The sequence below is a fragment of the Vitis riparia genome, chromosome 13, assembly GCF_004353265.1.
Source record: "Vitis riparia cultivar Riparia Gloire de Montpellier isolate 1030 chromosome 13, EGFV_Vit.rip_1.0, whole genome shotgun sequence".
Lineage (NCBI taxonomy): Eukaryota > Viridiplantae > Streptophyta > Magnoliopsida > Vitales > Vitaceae > Vitis > Vitis riparia.
This window is the reverse complement of record NC_048443.1, coordinates 5864570-5881897: the sequence shown is the minus strand read 5'-3', so window position 1 is coordinate 5881897 and position 17328 is coordinate 5864570. Positions and strand designations below refer to the sequence as shown.

General features: G+C 38.7%; 1 protein-coding gene across 2 annotated transcripts in view; it reads right to left on the bottom strand.

The window, feature by feature from the left end:
* LOC117927911 (beta-galactosidase) overlaps window positions 1-17328 on the bottom strand; it is a 42844-nt gene that overhangs the window by 24709 nt on the left and 807 nt on the right. For both annotated transcript variants that reach the window (XM_034847637.1, XM_034847638.1), the window contains exons 2-4: window positions 15719-15883; window positions 5536-5775; window positions 3171-3317 (exon numbers count right to left, since the gene is read on the bottom strand). In XM_034847637.1, coding sequence (XP_034703528.1) covers window positions 3171-3317; window positions 5536-5775; window positions 15719-15848 — 517 coding nt within the window. In that variant the 5' untranslated portion in view covers window positions 15849-15883. The remainder of the gene's footprint in view (window positions 1-3170; window positions 3318-5535; window positions 5776-15718; window positions 15884-17328) is intronic.

The following is a 17328-nucleotide window of genomic DNA, read 5'->3' as shown; positions in this document are numbered from 1 at the left end:
TTCAAGGGAGACAAATAATGGATGCGGTTCTCATAGCAAATGAGATAGTGGATGAGAGAAGACGATCAGGGGAGGAAGGTGTCGTCTTTAAAATTGACTTTGAAAAGGCTTACGATCACGTAAGGTGGGATTTTTTAGATCAAGTGTTGGAGAAGAAGGGATTCAGTCCTAAATGGAGAAAATGGATGAGTGGATGTTTGTCATCAGTATTTTATGCAGTATTGGTGAATGGTAGTGCTAAAGGTTGGGTTAAGGCATCGAGAGGATTAAGACAAGGTGACCCTTTATCCCCCTTTTTGTTTACTTTAGTAGCAGATGCATTGAGTAGGATGCTTTTGAGAGCAGAGGAGAGAAATATGTTGGAGGGTTTCAGGGTGGGTAGAAACAGAACTAGGGTATCTCATTTGCAATTTGCCGATGACACCATCTTTTTTTCTAACACTAGGGAGGAAGACTTGTAGACTCTCAAGAGTCTTTTGTTAGCATTTGGGCATATTTTTGGGCTTAAGGTCAATCTAGACAAGAGTAATATTTATGGTATCAATTTGGATCAAGCTCATATTTCAAGATTGGCTGAGACACTTGAATGCAAGGCTTCAGGCTGGCCTATACTCTATTTGGGTCTTCCTTTGGGAGGGAACCCCAGGGTAGGGGGATTTTGGATCCTATGATTGAGAGAATTTCAAGAAGATTAGATGGATGGCAAAAGGCATACCTATCATTCGGAGGGAGGATAACTCTCATCCAATCTTGCCTTACCCATATGCCTTGTTACTTTCTGTCTTTATTTAAGTTACCCGCTTCAGTCGCTGCAAAAATCGAGAGGTTGCAGAGGGATTTTTTATGGTCAGGGATTGGGGAAGGCAAAAGGGATCATTTAGTCAGGTGGGATGTCGTGTGTAAACCGAAGGAAATAGGGGGTTTGGGTTTTGGGAATATTTCTCTGAGGAATCTCGCTCTTTTAGGGAAGTGGCTGTGGAGGTACCCTAGAGAGGGTTCAACTCTATGGCATCAGGTCATACTAAGCATTTATGGTTCACACTCCAATGGTTGGGATGCCAACACATTAGTCAGATGGTCACATCGCTGTCCTTGGAAGGCTATTACTCAAGTCTTTCAGGAGTTTTCCTCGTTTACTCGGTTTGTGGTAGGAAATGAGGAAAGAATTCGATTTTGGGAAGATTTGTGGTGGGGGGACCAACCTTTGGGTTCTCAATATCCAAGTCTATTTAGAGTAGTCTTGGATAAAAACATACCTATTTCTTCAGTTCTCGGTCCTACTCGTCCTTTCTCTTGGAATTTAAATTTCCGCCGTAACCTGGCAGATTCTGAGATAGAGGACTTAGAAGGCCTCATGCGATCTCTCGATGGATTGCATTTATCTCCTTTGGTTCCAGATGCCAGATTTTGGCCCTTATCTTCTTCAGGGCTTTTTTCAGTTAAATCTTTCTTTCTAGCTTTATCCCAATTTTCTGGATCTCCTCAGGTTTTTCCTTCTAAGTTCGTTTGGAATTCTCAAGTTTCTTTCAAAGTGCAGTCCTTCATCTGGTTAGTGGCACACAAGAAGGTGAATACTAATGACATGCTACAAGTGAGAAGACCCTACAAAGCCCTTAGTCCGGATATTTGTATTCTGTGCATGAAGCATGGGGAATCAGCTGATCATATTTTTCTTCATTGCTCCTTGACGATTGGGTTGTGGCACAGGCTATTTCAGTTAGCTAAGATGGATTGGGTCCCCCCGAGGAGCATCCTTGACATGATGCACATCAAATTTAATGGATTTGGTTCGTTTAAGAGGGGGATAGCCTTGTGGCAAGCTGCAAGCACCGCTCTTATTCGGATTGTGTGGTGGGAAAGAAATGCGAGGATTTTTGAGGATAAAGCAAGGAATTCAGAGTATCTTTGGGACTCTATTGTTTTCCTTGCTTCTCTTTGGGCTTATTGTTCCAAGGTTTTTAAGGGGACCCCCCTTAATGTGATACAACTTGATTGGATAGCAGTGTGTACTCCTTAGGGAGTGGAATTTTTAGAGTGTTTGCTTGTGTTTCAGTGTATTTTTCTTTAGTTTAGCTTTCTTTAGCAGAAGGATTCCTCATCCTTCTTTTGTACTTATTTTTATCTATCAATAAATATTTGTGTCGTTTCCAATCAAAAAAAAAAAAATATTATCTTCATTGGGAAGCACCCTGTTGATTCCAGCTCTAAGGCTTTGTAAGGAGCCTTTACCGAAAACGTGTCATCCTTTGATTCCCCCCACCTCACCCTATCCCCCACATCCACAACCACACTCGAACACTCGAACACAATAACAGGTTTTCCACCTCATCCATCTCCCAATCATTAAAAGGCCTAAAGAAGCAAGGGCTCCAATCCCAACACCCACCCCCCCTTTTCCTCACATTGACATAACACATTTTTTAAGGGTAATAGAACATTTAACATTTTACACATTTCAATCAGGGAAAAATATCAAAAACCTTTGAAAAAATTAACACATTATGAAATCCACAAAAATTATTGGAGAAACCAAAACACCCTAGAAAAAAAGAACTGTCTGAAAAACCCAACCATCAATCATCCATCTGTAAATATTCAAATTAATTTTTGGATAAAACTGCCCTTTACACATTTTCCTATGCCAAATGACTAAAATACAACATTAAGATTATCAGTATGTGCTGCCATCTTAGACCTAGCCCAGCCCAGATGGCATGATTCCCTCCCTCCTTCTATAGCTGTAAGTCATATCTCACAGTTGAATTGCTTATCCACTATTCCAGAATAGCCTTTCTCCCTTATTTATGGATTATTTCTTCACTGAATTAACATGGAATATATCAAAACAGAAGAATATCTACTGTACCATTTGCCTGATCATCAATACAGAAGAAACATACTTCAAGAGCAAACAATCTTCCACAGAATTTAGGACAAAATTACTGAACTTAAAAAGACCTAATTGACATAGGAAAGCAAGAATTTTTGAGAACATACTGGATCAAAAAGGATAAATAGTGGCAGTTGATTAAATTAATGGGATCAACAAGCAAAATCTTGCAAAAATAAAAGAAGATCCAGATCAGATGCATTAGTGGACACTAATAAGAGTTAAGTGGAAGCATGTCACTTGTCAACTACAATTACCAAAACATTGAAAGAGAGGATACCCTTCCATTCGTGAGGAATGTGGAAGACTGTCCTGTAACAGCCAGTAGGATTATCTGTAGGAACATGAGGTGGATCAAGAGGAAACGGATATACGATATTTGTATAAATAGGCCGATCAAATCCATGCATCTGCCAATTCGAAGGAACTGTTCCAATTAGAAAGAAAAAAAATATATATTAGAAGTCATAGTGGGGGCACTTGTAAAGATCAAAGTACTATCATAGAACAGAAAAATCAATGAAGAACATACATATCTCAAAACACTCTTCAACTTGCCCATAAAACCAATTTTTGTTATATACCCAAAAAAAAAAAGATATTGGAGATTAAAAATGTTAAAGATGTCCTTATTTTCCAGATTTTTCAAAAATATAACTTCAGCATGCTTGGTTTGTATTTTCTATAATAATAGCACAGCATGAGAATTAAAGGGGTCATATCAACCCAAACTTGGCCAAAGAGAATTTACTCTGCAGTTCAACCTGAAATATAATTGTAGTATATGGAAAAATCTGGCCTAATTTTTCAATATCAACAACAAAGCATTATCATCAAGGTCAATGACACAAATTGAACCTTTCTCATGAGAGAAAAGGTTAATAAAATTCAAGGTGTTTCTTTGATGCATGATTCTGGATATGGAAATGTGGTCCAAGCAACCAGAAGTCTAGGGACAGAGAGAGAAAAAAGGGCTAAACTTGGTAGATACAGTGATGGAAAGGTTAACATAGCCTGTCAATAAAAACCTACGAAAATTGCAAATACAAGCTATAAGCTTTTCCTCACAAACTATCATAGACTGGAAAAAATAAATATGCGAAATGTGGCACAACTAGTTGTAGATGAGAATCTATAGAAGAAAGTTGTCACTGCTAAGAAAAGGAGATAGAATAACATTACAAAAGTTTGCTGTTGGAGAAAAGACAAGTAAAAATAGTGAACAATGAAAAATAGAATGCATGAGGCTATTATGAAAATAGAATGAGGAGTGAGGAAAAATGTCATCTTAAAATTTGCAAGAGCATTTAATTACACTACTACCACATATATATATCATGTCTTCATTTTAAGATTTCAGGAAGTTGTGGCATCCAACTCCTTATATCTATAGGAGGCTAAAATCCATGCCCATTTTCACAGATTATAGATATGATAAAGTGTGAAACTCTATAAAGTTGTCAAAAAACAAAAAGGGGGCAAAAAAAATGCAGTATTGAGATTATGGATGTTTTTTTTCCTATTTCATTAATAAGCAATCTGGTGCAGAAAAAGGAAAGGGGAAAGCCCTAACAAAGGTGATATATATATATGTGTGTGTGTGTGTGTGGAAATCCGGTATAATTTGAATGGTGATTTGTAGGATATTGAGGGAAAGATTGAGGCCCCAATTGTGGGTAATTTGTGTGATTTTAATTTTTTTCCATATTTGTATTTTTTCCATTTTTTGCTCTCTGTATATGTTAAATAGGGACCCGATTATGTAAACAAATACAATTTTTGAATGAATATTAGAGTGATTCTCAGTTTCTACAATATATATATGTATGTATGTATATATTTATGTATGTATGATACACAGAAAACTCTAAACACTGACTTATTCAATTGAAACAAAAGATAATCATATAAACTTCCAAAGGAGACATAAATGGGGGGAAATTTCTCTTTAAACTCATCAAGGATAGATAAAAAAATGAATAAAAGCAGAACTCCAGGTTAAAAACCACTTCAATGAAGTTGTATGCCTTTAAAGGTATAAAATCTCCATGTTTTTGCAAATCTCCAGTTTCAAGCTCAGCAAATTGTGGATGTGAAAATAAAGTCATATGTTTTGATCTACTAGTCTTGGCCAGACAAATGAATCCTCTGGTAGTGATGAAACAAATATTTCTCGAAAAGGATATCCAATTTTATGATTCCACTAGTTTAAGCCAAGAGGCGTGTGCTTAAAATTTCATTTTTTTCTATACTAGTGGTAAAAGGCATCAAAATAAAAACTAACCAAGTAGCCAGCACTTATGGTCTGACTGGTTAGATATAAACATGTTGTCCTTGAGGCCTAGCTCAAGTGGTAAAGGGATGGAGAGGGTTTGTGGGAGGTTACAGGTTCAAGTCCCAATGGGGACAAAAATTTACCAATAAAAAAAATAAAAAAATAAAAAATAAACATGTTATTTAATATTTTTCCATGCCTTTCTAAACTTAGAGAACGAATGCCTACAAGCACTTGTCCAGTTGCATCAATTGACTTGAAATGATATACTTAAACCAGGTTTATCAAAGTCAGCCAAGAAAATATAGCAATATATGCAAAATGTGTCAGTTTACACATTACGAGAAAAGATGAAAGAGAAAGCACTTACCTGGTAAAGTTTCCCATGTAGAATCCTCAAATGAACTATCATAAAAATTCATAGGAACACTGGTAGGTCCAGGAGCCAAGTAAAATTTCCAGTAGCCAGACAAAGACTTAACAAAAGGCAGGCCCTTGACCCAGAAAGCAGCACAATCAAGAGCTCCAACAACAGCATCATCATTCCAAACTGCTGAACTAGATGCTATAAGGTCCACTTTGTTGCGTTCATACCAGTATCTAAGAGATCCTAACCACATAGCAAAACATAAGATTTCATAAAATGAATAACAATGCTGCATGAGGCTAGTGCCTGGACATGTGGTAACTGAGCAGTAATGAGATATAGACACCTATAGAACAAACCCAATTACATCTGGTGTAGGGCTAAATTTGTTACACTACTTGAAAATCTTTCTGAGATGCATGTTGCATCAAGATCACCATTAAATCACATGCTCCTCCCATCATAGTCATAACAGCAAGAATTAGCATAATATGCAATACCAGTTTGATCTAAGTGCCCTCATTTTTCATAAACAAAATGGTATATAATGGAAAGTGATTGAAAATTTGAAGTAATAAGTTGGTGGGGCATGTAAACCCATGGTGGCTTCAACAAAGCCTCACATAGAGTCTTTACTGCATGAGCAGACACTGTCTTTGGAGAACAACAAAAGCTTTCATGTAAGTTTAAATGACAACAAAAAATTATTGCACACAACAGAACAATGAGGATCATAAAAGTACAAACAACAATAAAAACTACTCCATGCACAAATATTACAAAAATAAAAATTGCTCTTAACATTTTCTTTAATGAAAACCACATCAATATATTTCTGCTAAACTTTATAAAGATCAAGATACAAGATACATCCTTCTGCAGTATACAAAATATGATAAAAAAAAAAAAAAGACGAAAAGCTCCAAAAGAGCAAGCAATACAAGCAGCACAGCAGAGGAAGATCACACACACACACAAAAAAAAGCCCCAAAAACCAAATACTACTGCTGCTACTACTACTACTACTACTACTAATACTAATAATAATAATAATACTAATAATAATAATAATCTAACAAACTAACTATAACAATCACAGGCTTACAACTCAGGAAGGCAAAAATTCCACTATAAAAAACACCAAAAGGTTTGCTTTAACATTCTTTTCAATGCTGTGACTTCTAAAACTGAACTGCAGCTAAAAGAAGGCAAAGCTACACCAATCCAAGGATTTCTTTAGACTTGACCAAGCTCAAATAAAAAGAATGAGAATTTTTTTCCATTCCAAATCCTCAGTTATAACTGTTGAGAGAGAGAGAAAGAAGAAAGACCTTGATTCTCATTAATGTAATAATCTACTTACAATTGAGAAATATATATATATATACAAGGCTAAGAGTCCTACAAGGCTAAGAGTCCTAACTACCATACATGTGTCCTACCATATATGTGTCCTATATTAACAAGGAAAGGTTATACACTATAAATACATTATATTCAACATTCCCCCTCAAGCTGGAGCATATACGTCATATGCACTAAGCTTGTTACAAATATATTTAATCCTAGGACCTCTGAGAGATTTAGTGAAGATGTCAGCTAGTTGATCATTTGAATTAACAAAACTTGTAGCAACACATCCTGATGCGATCTTCTCTCTAATGAAATGACAGTCAACTTCAATATGTTTGGTCCTTTCATGAAAGACTGGATTGGATGCAATATGTAATGCGGCCTGGTTATCACATATGAGTTTCATCTGTTCATCCTTTCCAAATCTCAACTCTCGAAGAAGATGTCTCAACCATATGAGTTCACATGTTGCCAAAGCCATAGCTCGATACTCGGCTTCAGCGCTAGATCTGGCCACTACATCTTGTTTCTTACTCTTCCAAGATATTAGATTACCTCCAATAAAAACACAGTACCCTGAAGTGGAACGTCTATCTATGGGTGAGTCAGCCCAATCTGCATCTGTGTAACCAACAACCTGAGTATGACCTTTGTTCTCGTACAACACACCTTGGCCTGGTGTACTTTTGATATATCGAAGAATGCGGATTACAGCATCCCAATGGCTATCACATGGTGACTGTAGGAATTGACTAACAACACTCACAGGAAAAGAAATGTCTGGACGAGTAATGGTGAGATAGTTCAATTTACCTACAAGCCGTCGATATCTCCCGGGGTCTCCTAAAGGCTCCCCCTGTCCTGGTACAAGTTTGACATTCGGATCCATAGGTGTGTCTACCGGTTTACAGTCTAACATACCGGTTTCTTCCAGGATGTCTAAAGCATACTTCCTTTGGGAAAGGACCACAGCAGAACTGGATTGAGCTATCTCAATTCCCAAGAAATACTTGAGTTTCCCCAAGTCTTTGGTCTGAAAGTGGGTAAAAAGGTGTTGCTTTAGTTTCTGAATACCATCCTGATCACTGCCTGTAATGACGATGTCGTCCACATAAACAACCAGATAAATACACTGCCCCAAAGAGTTATGATGATAGAAAACTGAATGGTCTGCGGTACTGCGAAGCATGCCAAACTCTTGAACAACAGAACTAAAACGGCCAAACCATGCTCGAGGAGATTGTTTCAAGCCATATAGAGAACGGCGTAACCTGCATACTAAACCAGACTCCCCCTGAGCAACAAAACCAGGAGGTTGCTCCATATAAACCTCCTCGGCAAGATCACCATGAAGGAAGGCATTTTTAATATCCAATTGATAAAGAGGCCAAGAACACATGGCAGCCATGGAGAGAAGCAGACGGACAGAAGCAATCTTGGCAACAGGAGAGAATGTGTCACCATAATCAGAACCATAAACCTGAGTATAGCCTTTAGCAACTAAGCGGGCCTTAAGGCGATCAACCTGACCATCAGGACCAACCTTAACTGCGTAGACCCAACGACAGCCAACGGTAGATTTACCCGAGGGTAAAACAACAAGATCCCAAGTGCCATTAGAGTGCAGAGCAGCCATTTCATCCACCATTGTCTGTCGCCAGCCTGGATGGGAAAGAGCTTCATGGGTGCTCTTTGGAAGAGAAACAGAGGATATAGCAGAAACAAAAGCAGAATAGGGTGAAGATAATCGATGATAACTCAAAAAATTGTAAATAGGATGAGGATTACGAGTAGAGCGAGTACCTTTCCGAACAGCAATGGGTAAGTCATTAGGAGAAGGCAGAGCCGAGGTAGGTGAAGCCGAAGGGATAGGAAGTGAGTCAGCAGGTGCCTCAGCAAAAGGGAGAGGAGCAACGACACGAGGGCGACGATGATAAACCTGAAGTGGTCGAGAAGGCATAGCATCAGGTGGGGAGACAATGGGAATAGGCAAGACTTCAGAAACAGGAAGAGACTCAGAAGTGGTGAAAAGAATGGTGAGTCCTCAAAGAAGGTGACATCAGCGGAGATAAAGTATCGATGAGTCTCAAGGGAATAACAACGATAACCCTTCTGAAGTCTGGAGTATCCTAAGAAGAGACACTTCATGGCTTTGGCGGAAAGCTTGTCCTGTCCAGGAGTGAGAATATGAACAAAGCAAGTACAACCAAAGACACGAGGAGGAAGGAAATAAAGTGGTTGGTCAGGGAAGAGAAGGGAGTGAGGAATCTGATCATGTAAGATAGAGGAGGGCATACGATTAATCAAATAACAAGCGGTAAGAACAGCGTCCCCCAAAAACGAAAAGGAACATTACTGTGGAGGAGGAGAGTACGAGCTGTCTCAACAAGATGTCGATTCTTGCGTTCAGCTACCCCATTTTGTTGAGGAGTATGAGCACAAGAAGACTGATGAAGAATCCCATGATGGGACATAAACGAAGTAAATGGTGCTGAAAAATATTCCCTGGCATTGTCACTGCGTAACACACGAATAGAAATATTGAACTGGGTTTGGATTTCAGCATAAAATTTCTGGAAAATAGAGAATAACTCAGCTCGATTTTTCATTAAAAATAACCAAGTACATCGAGAATAGTCATCAATGAAAGTGACAAAATACTGAAATCCTAAAGTAGACGCAGTCCGACAAGGACCCCAAACATCAGTGTGGACAAGCTCAAAAGGAGACTTTGCCCGATTATTCAAACGCTTTGGGAACGAGACACGAGTATGTTTCCCAAGCTGACATGACTCACACGGAAGTGACGATAAAGTGGAAAAACGAGGGACCATCTTCTGGAACTTGGAGAGACTAGGGTGGCCCAGACGATTGTGAATGAGGAGAGGAGCATCAGTGGAAATGCAAACTGCAGGAGATGAATCCGAGGTGAGGTGATAGAGGCCTTGAGACTCACGTCCTATGCCAATCGTCTTCCCCGTACTCCGGTCCTGCAAGGTCACAAATTTATCAGAAAAGGTAATAGAGCAATTAAGAGTACGAGTGATTTTGCTGATGGAAATAAGATTAAAAGGACATTCAGGAGTATAAAGGACAGAAGTGAGAGGTAGAGAAGGTAGAGGAAGGGTCAAACCAATACCTTTAGCCACAGTTTGAGAACCATTAGCTAAGGTAACAGTAGGTAAAGCAGAGGTAGTAGTAATAGAGGAGAAAAGATCCTTATTACCAGATAAGTGATCAGAAGCTCCAGAATCTAGAATCCAGGGTCCAAGAGAAGATGTGTGGGTAAGGCAGGCAGAGGCATTACCAGGCTGGGCAACAGAGGCAACAGAAGCCTGAGATGCGGAAGAGCTCGGAGGCTGAGGCAGCGGAGAATCAGAGGACTGGGCCACATGGGCAGTGCGAGGAGGTCATCCATGTAACTGATAGCAACGATCGCGAGTGTGGCCAAGTTTATTGCAATAGGTGCAATGAGGACGTTGACCTCTACCTCGGGTACCATTGCGGCCTCCTCGAGAGCTAGTTTGAGAAACTAACACAGAAGAATCTGAAGTACTATCAGATGACAAAGTCTGAGTGGAGGAGATACGGAGGAGGCGAGCAAACACATCATCCAAGGACGGAACTGATGAACTACCAAGAATCTGATCGCGGACAGGCTCAAGATCCGGACGGAGGCCAATAAGAGTAAGAACCATGAAGAACTTGTCAAGCTGTGTTTGTTGAGCCCCAACATCAGGAGTAAGAGGCATCACAGTCAAGAACTCCTCCTTAAGAGAGGCAATCTGGCCAATATAAGTAGATAGATCCAAGTCCTGTTGGCTGAGATGGACAATAGCAGAAGCCGCCTTATACAGACGCTGGATATCATTCGTATATAATCCTTTGGCCTGAGTCCAAAATTTAAAACAAGTTTTGTAGGCCCGAAGATGAAGAAGAATCCTGGGATCAACCGATTGCCATAATACACTACATAACTGTGCATCTATCTTCCTCCACTGTACGCGGTCAACCTCAGGGATATCTGCCTCCTGTGTAATCAAGTGATCCTCATATCCTTGACCCATAAACCAAAGTTCAACAGAGGCAGACCAGGAAAGATAATTGTCACTGCCAACCAATTTCTTCGAAGTAATCATAGGAGAGCCAGATATAACAGCGGAAAAAATGGAATTTTTAGTAGTCATATCTACTTATCTGGAGAATGAAGTATGTTTGGATCGAAGAGAACCCTAATACGGCTTCAGATTGCGGCGTGGCACCACCGAAAAAGGGAGACGACCTCAGATCGCGGCGTGGTACCACCAGAAAGGTAGAAGAACACTTCCCAAGGCACGTGCAGGGATTGGAGTGGAGAAAAAGTAGTCGGAGCTTCGCCGGAAAGACTGTTTGGAGGGCCGACGGAGACAAAAATCCCCAAAAGAGGTATGTGCAGGGCTCGGATGGGAGAACCAGGGAGGTAGGGAGGCTGGTCGGCGTCAGGCGAAGCTGGAGGAGGAGGCGCGTCGCCGGAAAATGCCTCACGTGCCCTCACGCGCCGACGCGTGAGAAACCACTCACCGCCGGAAAATTGCACGTGGGCGGCGCGTGGAGGCTTTTTTGGTGCTGTTGCCTTCACAAAAGTTGGAGATCTCCTCCAGGCGCTCCTTCTGGTAGGGTCGGTGTCGGAAAAATACGTCGCCGGAAAAGTTCGCCGGCGGTGAGTGGTTTCTGTCGACAATCCGAATGTTCGGAAAGTATTGGGAGATGGGGAAGGTGACCGGAATGAAACACGGTCACCGGAAGGTTTCCCGGAGTTGATGACACGGGAAACAGGAAAGAATTAGGTTTTCTTCCTTGGCTCTGATACCATGTTGAGAGAGAGAGAAAGAAGAAAGACCTTGATTCTCATTAATGTAATAATCTACTTACAATTGAGAAATATATATATATACAAGGCTAAGAGTCCTACAAGGCTAAGAGTCCTAACTACCATACATGTGTCCTACCATATATATGTCCTATATTAACAAGGAAAGGTTATACACTATAAATACATTATATTCAACAATAACATTTCTGAGCCCCTTGCTTAAAGAGTACGCATGTGTTTGTATGTGTATGTGTAGTGTTTTATGCAAATGGGATTACACTTAGTAACCGGCATCTGCACTTTGAATCCATGTTTACATATAGTGTGCATGCAAATGGGTTTCTTCAATAACCTGCATGACAGCCAGTTTGACACAGCAATCTTTCATGCAGCCATGGAGCATGAATTGAAGAATAAAAGTACAACAGTTAGTGGACTGTCAAAAAATTGATGATAGTCCAATAATCAGGTAAACATTTACACCAAAAAAAATAAAGAAAGAAAGAAAGAAAGAAAAAGAAAAAGAAATGAAGTGGCCATTGACAAAACCATCTGAATATTGCCACTTCTTTCTAAACTATACAAGTGGAGATGGAGAAACCAGAAAAATATAAACAAATAAATAAATAAATAATCATCATGAAAAAAGAGTGAGAAGTAAGGACAAAGCATTCTTCAAAAAGAAATAAATTACAGCATAAAATACATGCAACACAAAGGAACTGACTAGAGATAAAACTTAGATGCAACCATTGCCATGAAAAATGTCATCCTAGTGGTAGTAATAGTAGCCCCTGAAATCTGCCAAAATAGAGGCCACCCTGTCATCTAGGAAATCAATTTCATTGCTAACTAAACTATAAACCCAACTGTACCAAGAAAAAGGCAAGGTCCTAAATTTCCCACAATGAATGGGTGTATCCCCAAGAACAAGTAGTTGAATACTTGTCCAACCAATATGGATTTTGCAGCCTTTTTATCTGATTATGGTGATTGGAGACCAAGTATCAGTGGAATGTTGTTAGAGAATTTGAACAGAGGCAATGCCAAGTCTTGGGAGGTTCTGTTCGAGGAGGTTCTGGCTACTCTTCATGTGAAGAGCGGGGATAGAAAACCAAGGGATGGCTTCACTATAATGTTTTGGCAACAATGCTGGGATTTTTTGAAGCATGATGGGTGTTTTTTTAGGAATTCTATGACTAAGGATCTTTTGAAAGAAGCTTAAATGCTACCTTTTTAATGTTGATTCCCAAGAAGGGATGAGCGGAGGACTTAAAATATTTCAGGCCTATAAGTTTGGTGAGTGGCTTATACAAGTGCCTTGCTAAGGTTTTGGCAAATAGGTTGAAGAAAGTGGTAGGGTAATCCATTGTTTCTAATTTTGAAAATACTTTTGTTGAAGGAAGACAAATCTTGGATGAAGTGTTTATTGCTAATGAAGCAATTGACTCAAGGTTTACGAATGTTTTGAATCACATGATATGCAAGCGGAATTTAGAAAAGGCCTATGATCATGCTAATTGAGCTTATTTGTTAGAAATCTTTAACAAAATGGGTTCAAACATAAACGGATCAGTTGGATCATTTGGTGCATTTCTATAGCAAGATTTTTGATGTTGATCAATGGAACTCCCACCAGTTTCTTCCAGATTTTTAAGGATTGAAGGCAAGGGAATCCACTTTCCCCACACTTGTTGGTTTTAGCTATAGAGGAAGCGACAAAGGAGGAAGGTTTCATTTCAAGGTTTCAGGTTAGTGGAAGAGGAGAAGGGGAGAAGGTGTCTCAACTTTTATTCACAAATGACGCTTTGTGAAGCCAACCTAGTTAAATTCTATATCTTGGTTGGATCTACATGTGGTTTGAAGCCATATCGTGGCTGAAGATCAATTTAGCAAAAAGCGAGTTAATTCTAGTGAACAATATTCCTTATGTGGAGGATTTGGTGGTTGAGTTAAGATGTAGGAAAGGAAGCTTCCTGTTGTATATTTGGGTGGGAGAAAGTCTAGAAGAGACTAGCTATGTGGAAAAGACAAGATCTTTCTAAGGGTAGGAGGCTTACTCTAATAAAAACCACTTTGTCAAGCTTACCCATTTATCATGCCTTTTTTTGTCTTGCCCAAGAGAGTTAGCTTAAGGATTGAGAAGATTCAAAGAGATGTTTTGTGGTGCAGGGGTTCTTTGGAGAAAAAAACCGCATCTAGTGAGATAGGAGATAGCTTGCAGAGAAAGTTTTCAACTCTCAACAAGTGCTGCCAGGAAAGTGATTGAGGAGGTTTGCCTCAAAGAATGAGTCACTTTGGAAGCAAGTTATTGTTGGGAAGTATGGGGCAGAGGAGGGGAGGTGGTGTTCTCGATAGAGTAGGGATGACTTTGGTGTTGGATTATGGAAGGCCATCAAGAGAGGTAGGGAGATAATGAACAAAAGAACCTCTTTCAATGTGAGCAATGGTAGAAGGGTGAAGTGTTGGACATATATGTGTGGTGAACCAACTCTATGAGAATATTTCCTCTAGCTATATTCCATATCTTTGACTATGGGTGCTTAGGTGGTATATATAAAGAATCAACAGGGAGACAAAAGGCTTTGGAACCCCACCTTTCAAGGCATATGGATGATTGGGAGTAGGAAAGGGTTGAGAACTTTCCCTTAAGGTTTCAAGGTCAGGTGGTAAGAAGGGATGAAAATGACAGGTTGGAATGGATGGATGCAAGGAAACGGAAATTTCTAGTCAAATTTTTTACTCTTTTCTAGGACAAGAAAGAGCGGTTGTTTTCCATATGAAGGCTATTTGGAACCCGATGGTTCCGACCAAAGTACGTTTCTTTGCATGGGAAGTTTTTTGAGGAAAGGTTTTGATATTGGATCAGTTGTAAAAAAGAGGACAAACTCTAGTGAATATATTTTTTTTTTGTACAAAAGAAGACGAGTTAGTAGACCACATTCTTCTACATTGTACTCAAGCTAGAGGATTATGGAATGTGGCTTTCTACTTGTTTGGGGTTGTGTGGGTGATGTCTTTTCCAGTTAAAGAGATTCTATTAGGGTGGCACAATTCCTATGTGGATAAAAAAAGGGACAAAGGTTGGAGGGTTTTTCCTTTGCGTGTGTTCTAGACATTATGGAATGAGAGGAGCTAGAGATCTTTTGAAAGCAAAGAAATGTCAAATCATTTGCTAAAATTATCATTTCTTTGTAATCTTTTGTTGTGGGTTAGGGTGTACATAGATGAGAGCTGCCTACCCATGTTAGATTTTATAAAATGGTTAAGATATTCTTAAAGGGGTGGTTATTTTTGTTGCCTTTTCCCTTTGTTTTGCTTTTTATGAGTAATTTAATACGGCTTATGCACTTTGGTGTATCTTCATATAGCGCTTTTACTAAGAAATGCTACCAAAATACACGTAATCAAAATGAAAGAAAATAAGATACATCAAAGTATAAGCAAAACAGGCTACACGAATGAAGTAACAGAAATGTAAAAGCCCAAAAAGACACAACCTAACATATGGGGTAGAAGTTCACATCCAAAAGATGCTTTGGCAGTAAGGGAGGGGGCGTAGTGGTGGTTGGGGTTAATGTTAGTGCCTCACTCCTCATTTTGCAAGGCTATCTATCACATAATTTGCTTAGCACAAAGCCAAGGAGAAAAAGCAACCCAAGTCACTAGCAATACCAACATTTTGGAAAATCCAGATTCCAAGGACCTTTTTACTTCTTAAATGTACACCCCTCAAATCAAAAAAAACATTACAGCTATCCAAGATTTAGAAGATAATTGCAACTCTCTGCTTTAGCATCTCAAATACCATCTAGTTTTTGCCCATTCGTTGATGTTGCATGATACAATTCTTACCAACATGGGAACCAAAATTTAAAATTAAAAAGATCAAATAAAAAGAGGAAAAAGAAAGGGGAAAACAACACTTCTCAAATTGCTATTAATGGAAAGTCAACACAGATAGAGAAAATGGAGTGTCACCTTCAACAGTATCATGACAATGCAATGAAACATGTGCATCTTTTTTTCTCCACTTGATGAATGATGGATCCTCCCACACTCTACGATTATAATCTGAAGGAAAAGCAAGCTGTGCCACCAAAGAAGCCATGGCCAAATTGCAGGTTACAAAGCATACCACTGGGCCTAGAGTTTAAAAGAAAAATAAATAAAAATAAATCAATCAGGATAAATCTATAGTCAGACAGAAATGATATAAGCATAATTACAACATAAGCACAACAACAACAGCCAACAAACATGAATATTTTGGGAATCCAGAAGCATTGAGAAAATATATAACAAAATAGCAAATGCTAATCAAGACGCTTTAACAATGAGGAAACCAGCAAGAACTACTTTAGGCTGGGTCAAAGGAAGTAAACCCAGTACAGAGTATAAATTGTATAATATGATAATAGGACACATTGGGTTGGTATAACCAGTGCCCAATACCAAAACAAATGCTGATGATAAATGATTCTAAAGAATTGCTTGATTCTACAGGATAAACTGATCTGTTTCAGCTTCATCAGGACATTGCAATAGCAAATCACCACAGTATCTTTTAATATTGTAAGGATCAAATTTCTAGAACTATTTTCCACACCGTCAGGATCAAAATTCTCTCACTATGCCAAATAGAAAAGTTGGGATTCAGACACTTTTGGAGCAACTATTCCTCTTGTAGCCTCTAGCAATCACATTCCAGTAATGAGCAGTAAAATAAAATAAAAATGAAAAATAATAATAAAAAACACTGAAAACAACAAGAATAAGAAAAGGGAGTTCCACACAATCCCCTGAAGATATAAATTATAAGTTATTCTTGCGATTTTTCACCTAGTTAATTGATTGATTAATTTTTAATCATTCATGCCTCCAACTTATAGCCCATTTGGGAGTGATTTTGAGAATGGCTAAAAGTGCTTCCAAGTACTTAGAAGTTCTTTCTCACAAAAGTTAGGTATTTAACAAATTTTTAAAAATCATTTTAAAAAATTGAAGAATCACTTGAAGTGATTTCAAACAATCACTTGATAGGTGATATTTTCAAGATGACTTTTGTATTATACAGTACATTAACAAAAAACATGATCAAAATACTTTTTAGTTTATATTCAAATACTAAACCATTCTTGTTAGTGCACTCGGCTATATGGTTTAAGTTGACAATTTTATTCCATTGAAAATTCAATGTTATTGCATGATCAACCAGGATGACACAAATAACTATAGAGAGGTCCGAGAAAGGTTAATTAGTTTCATTTATGGTCTAACGCGGACTTTAGGTTTTAAATTGAGTGTAAAAGGTTTAAAAAAAAAATCCAAACTTGGTGAGCACTCAAGCATTGCTTGGAGCACTCAAGCGCTCATGCCAGAATTCCAAATTCAAGAATATTTCTATTTTTCCCTATTTTAGATTGTTTTTATTTTGGAAAACTTTACATTTTGTCCAAATGGCAAAAGAATTTTCCTTTTTTTTTATGCACGCCTTGAAAAAACCTAAGTGATAACCTTCCCACATCAAAAAATTCGGTTTTCCATTCTCTGGATTCAAGAAGAGATCTACACCCCTCAGGCGTTGAGGT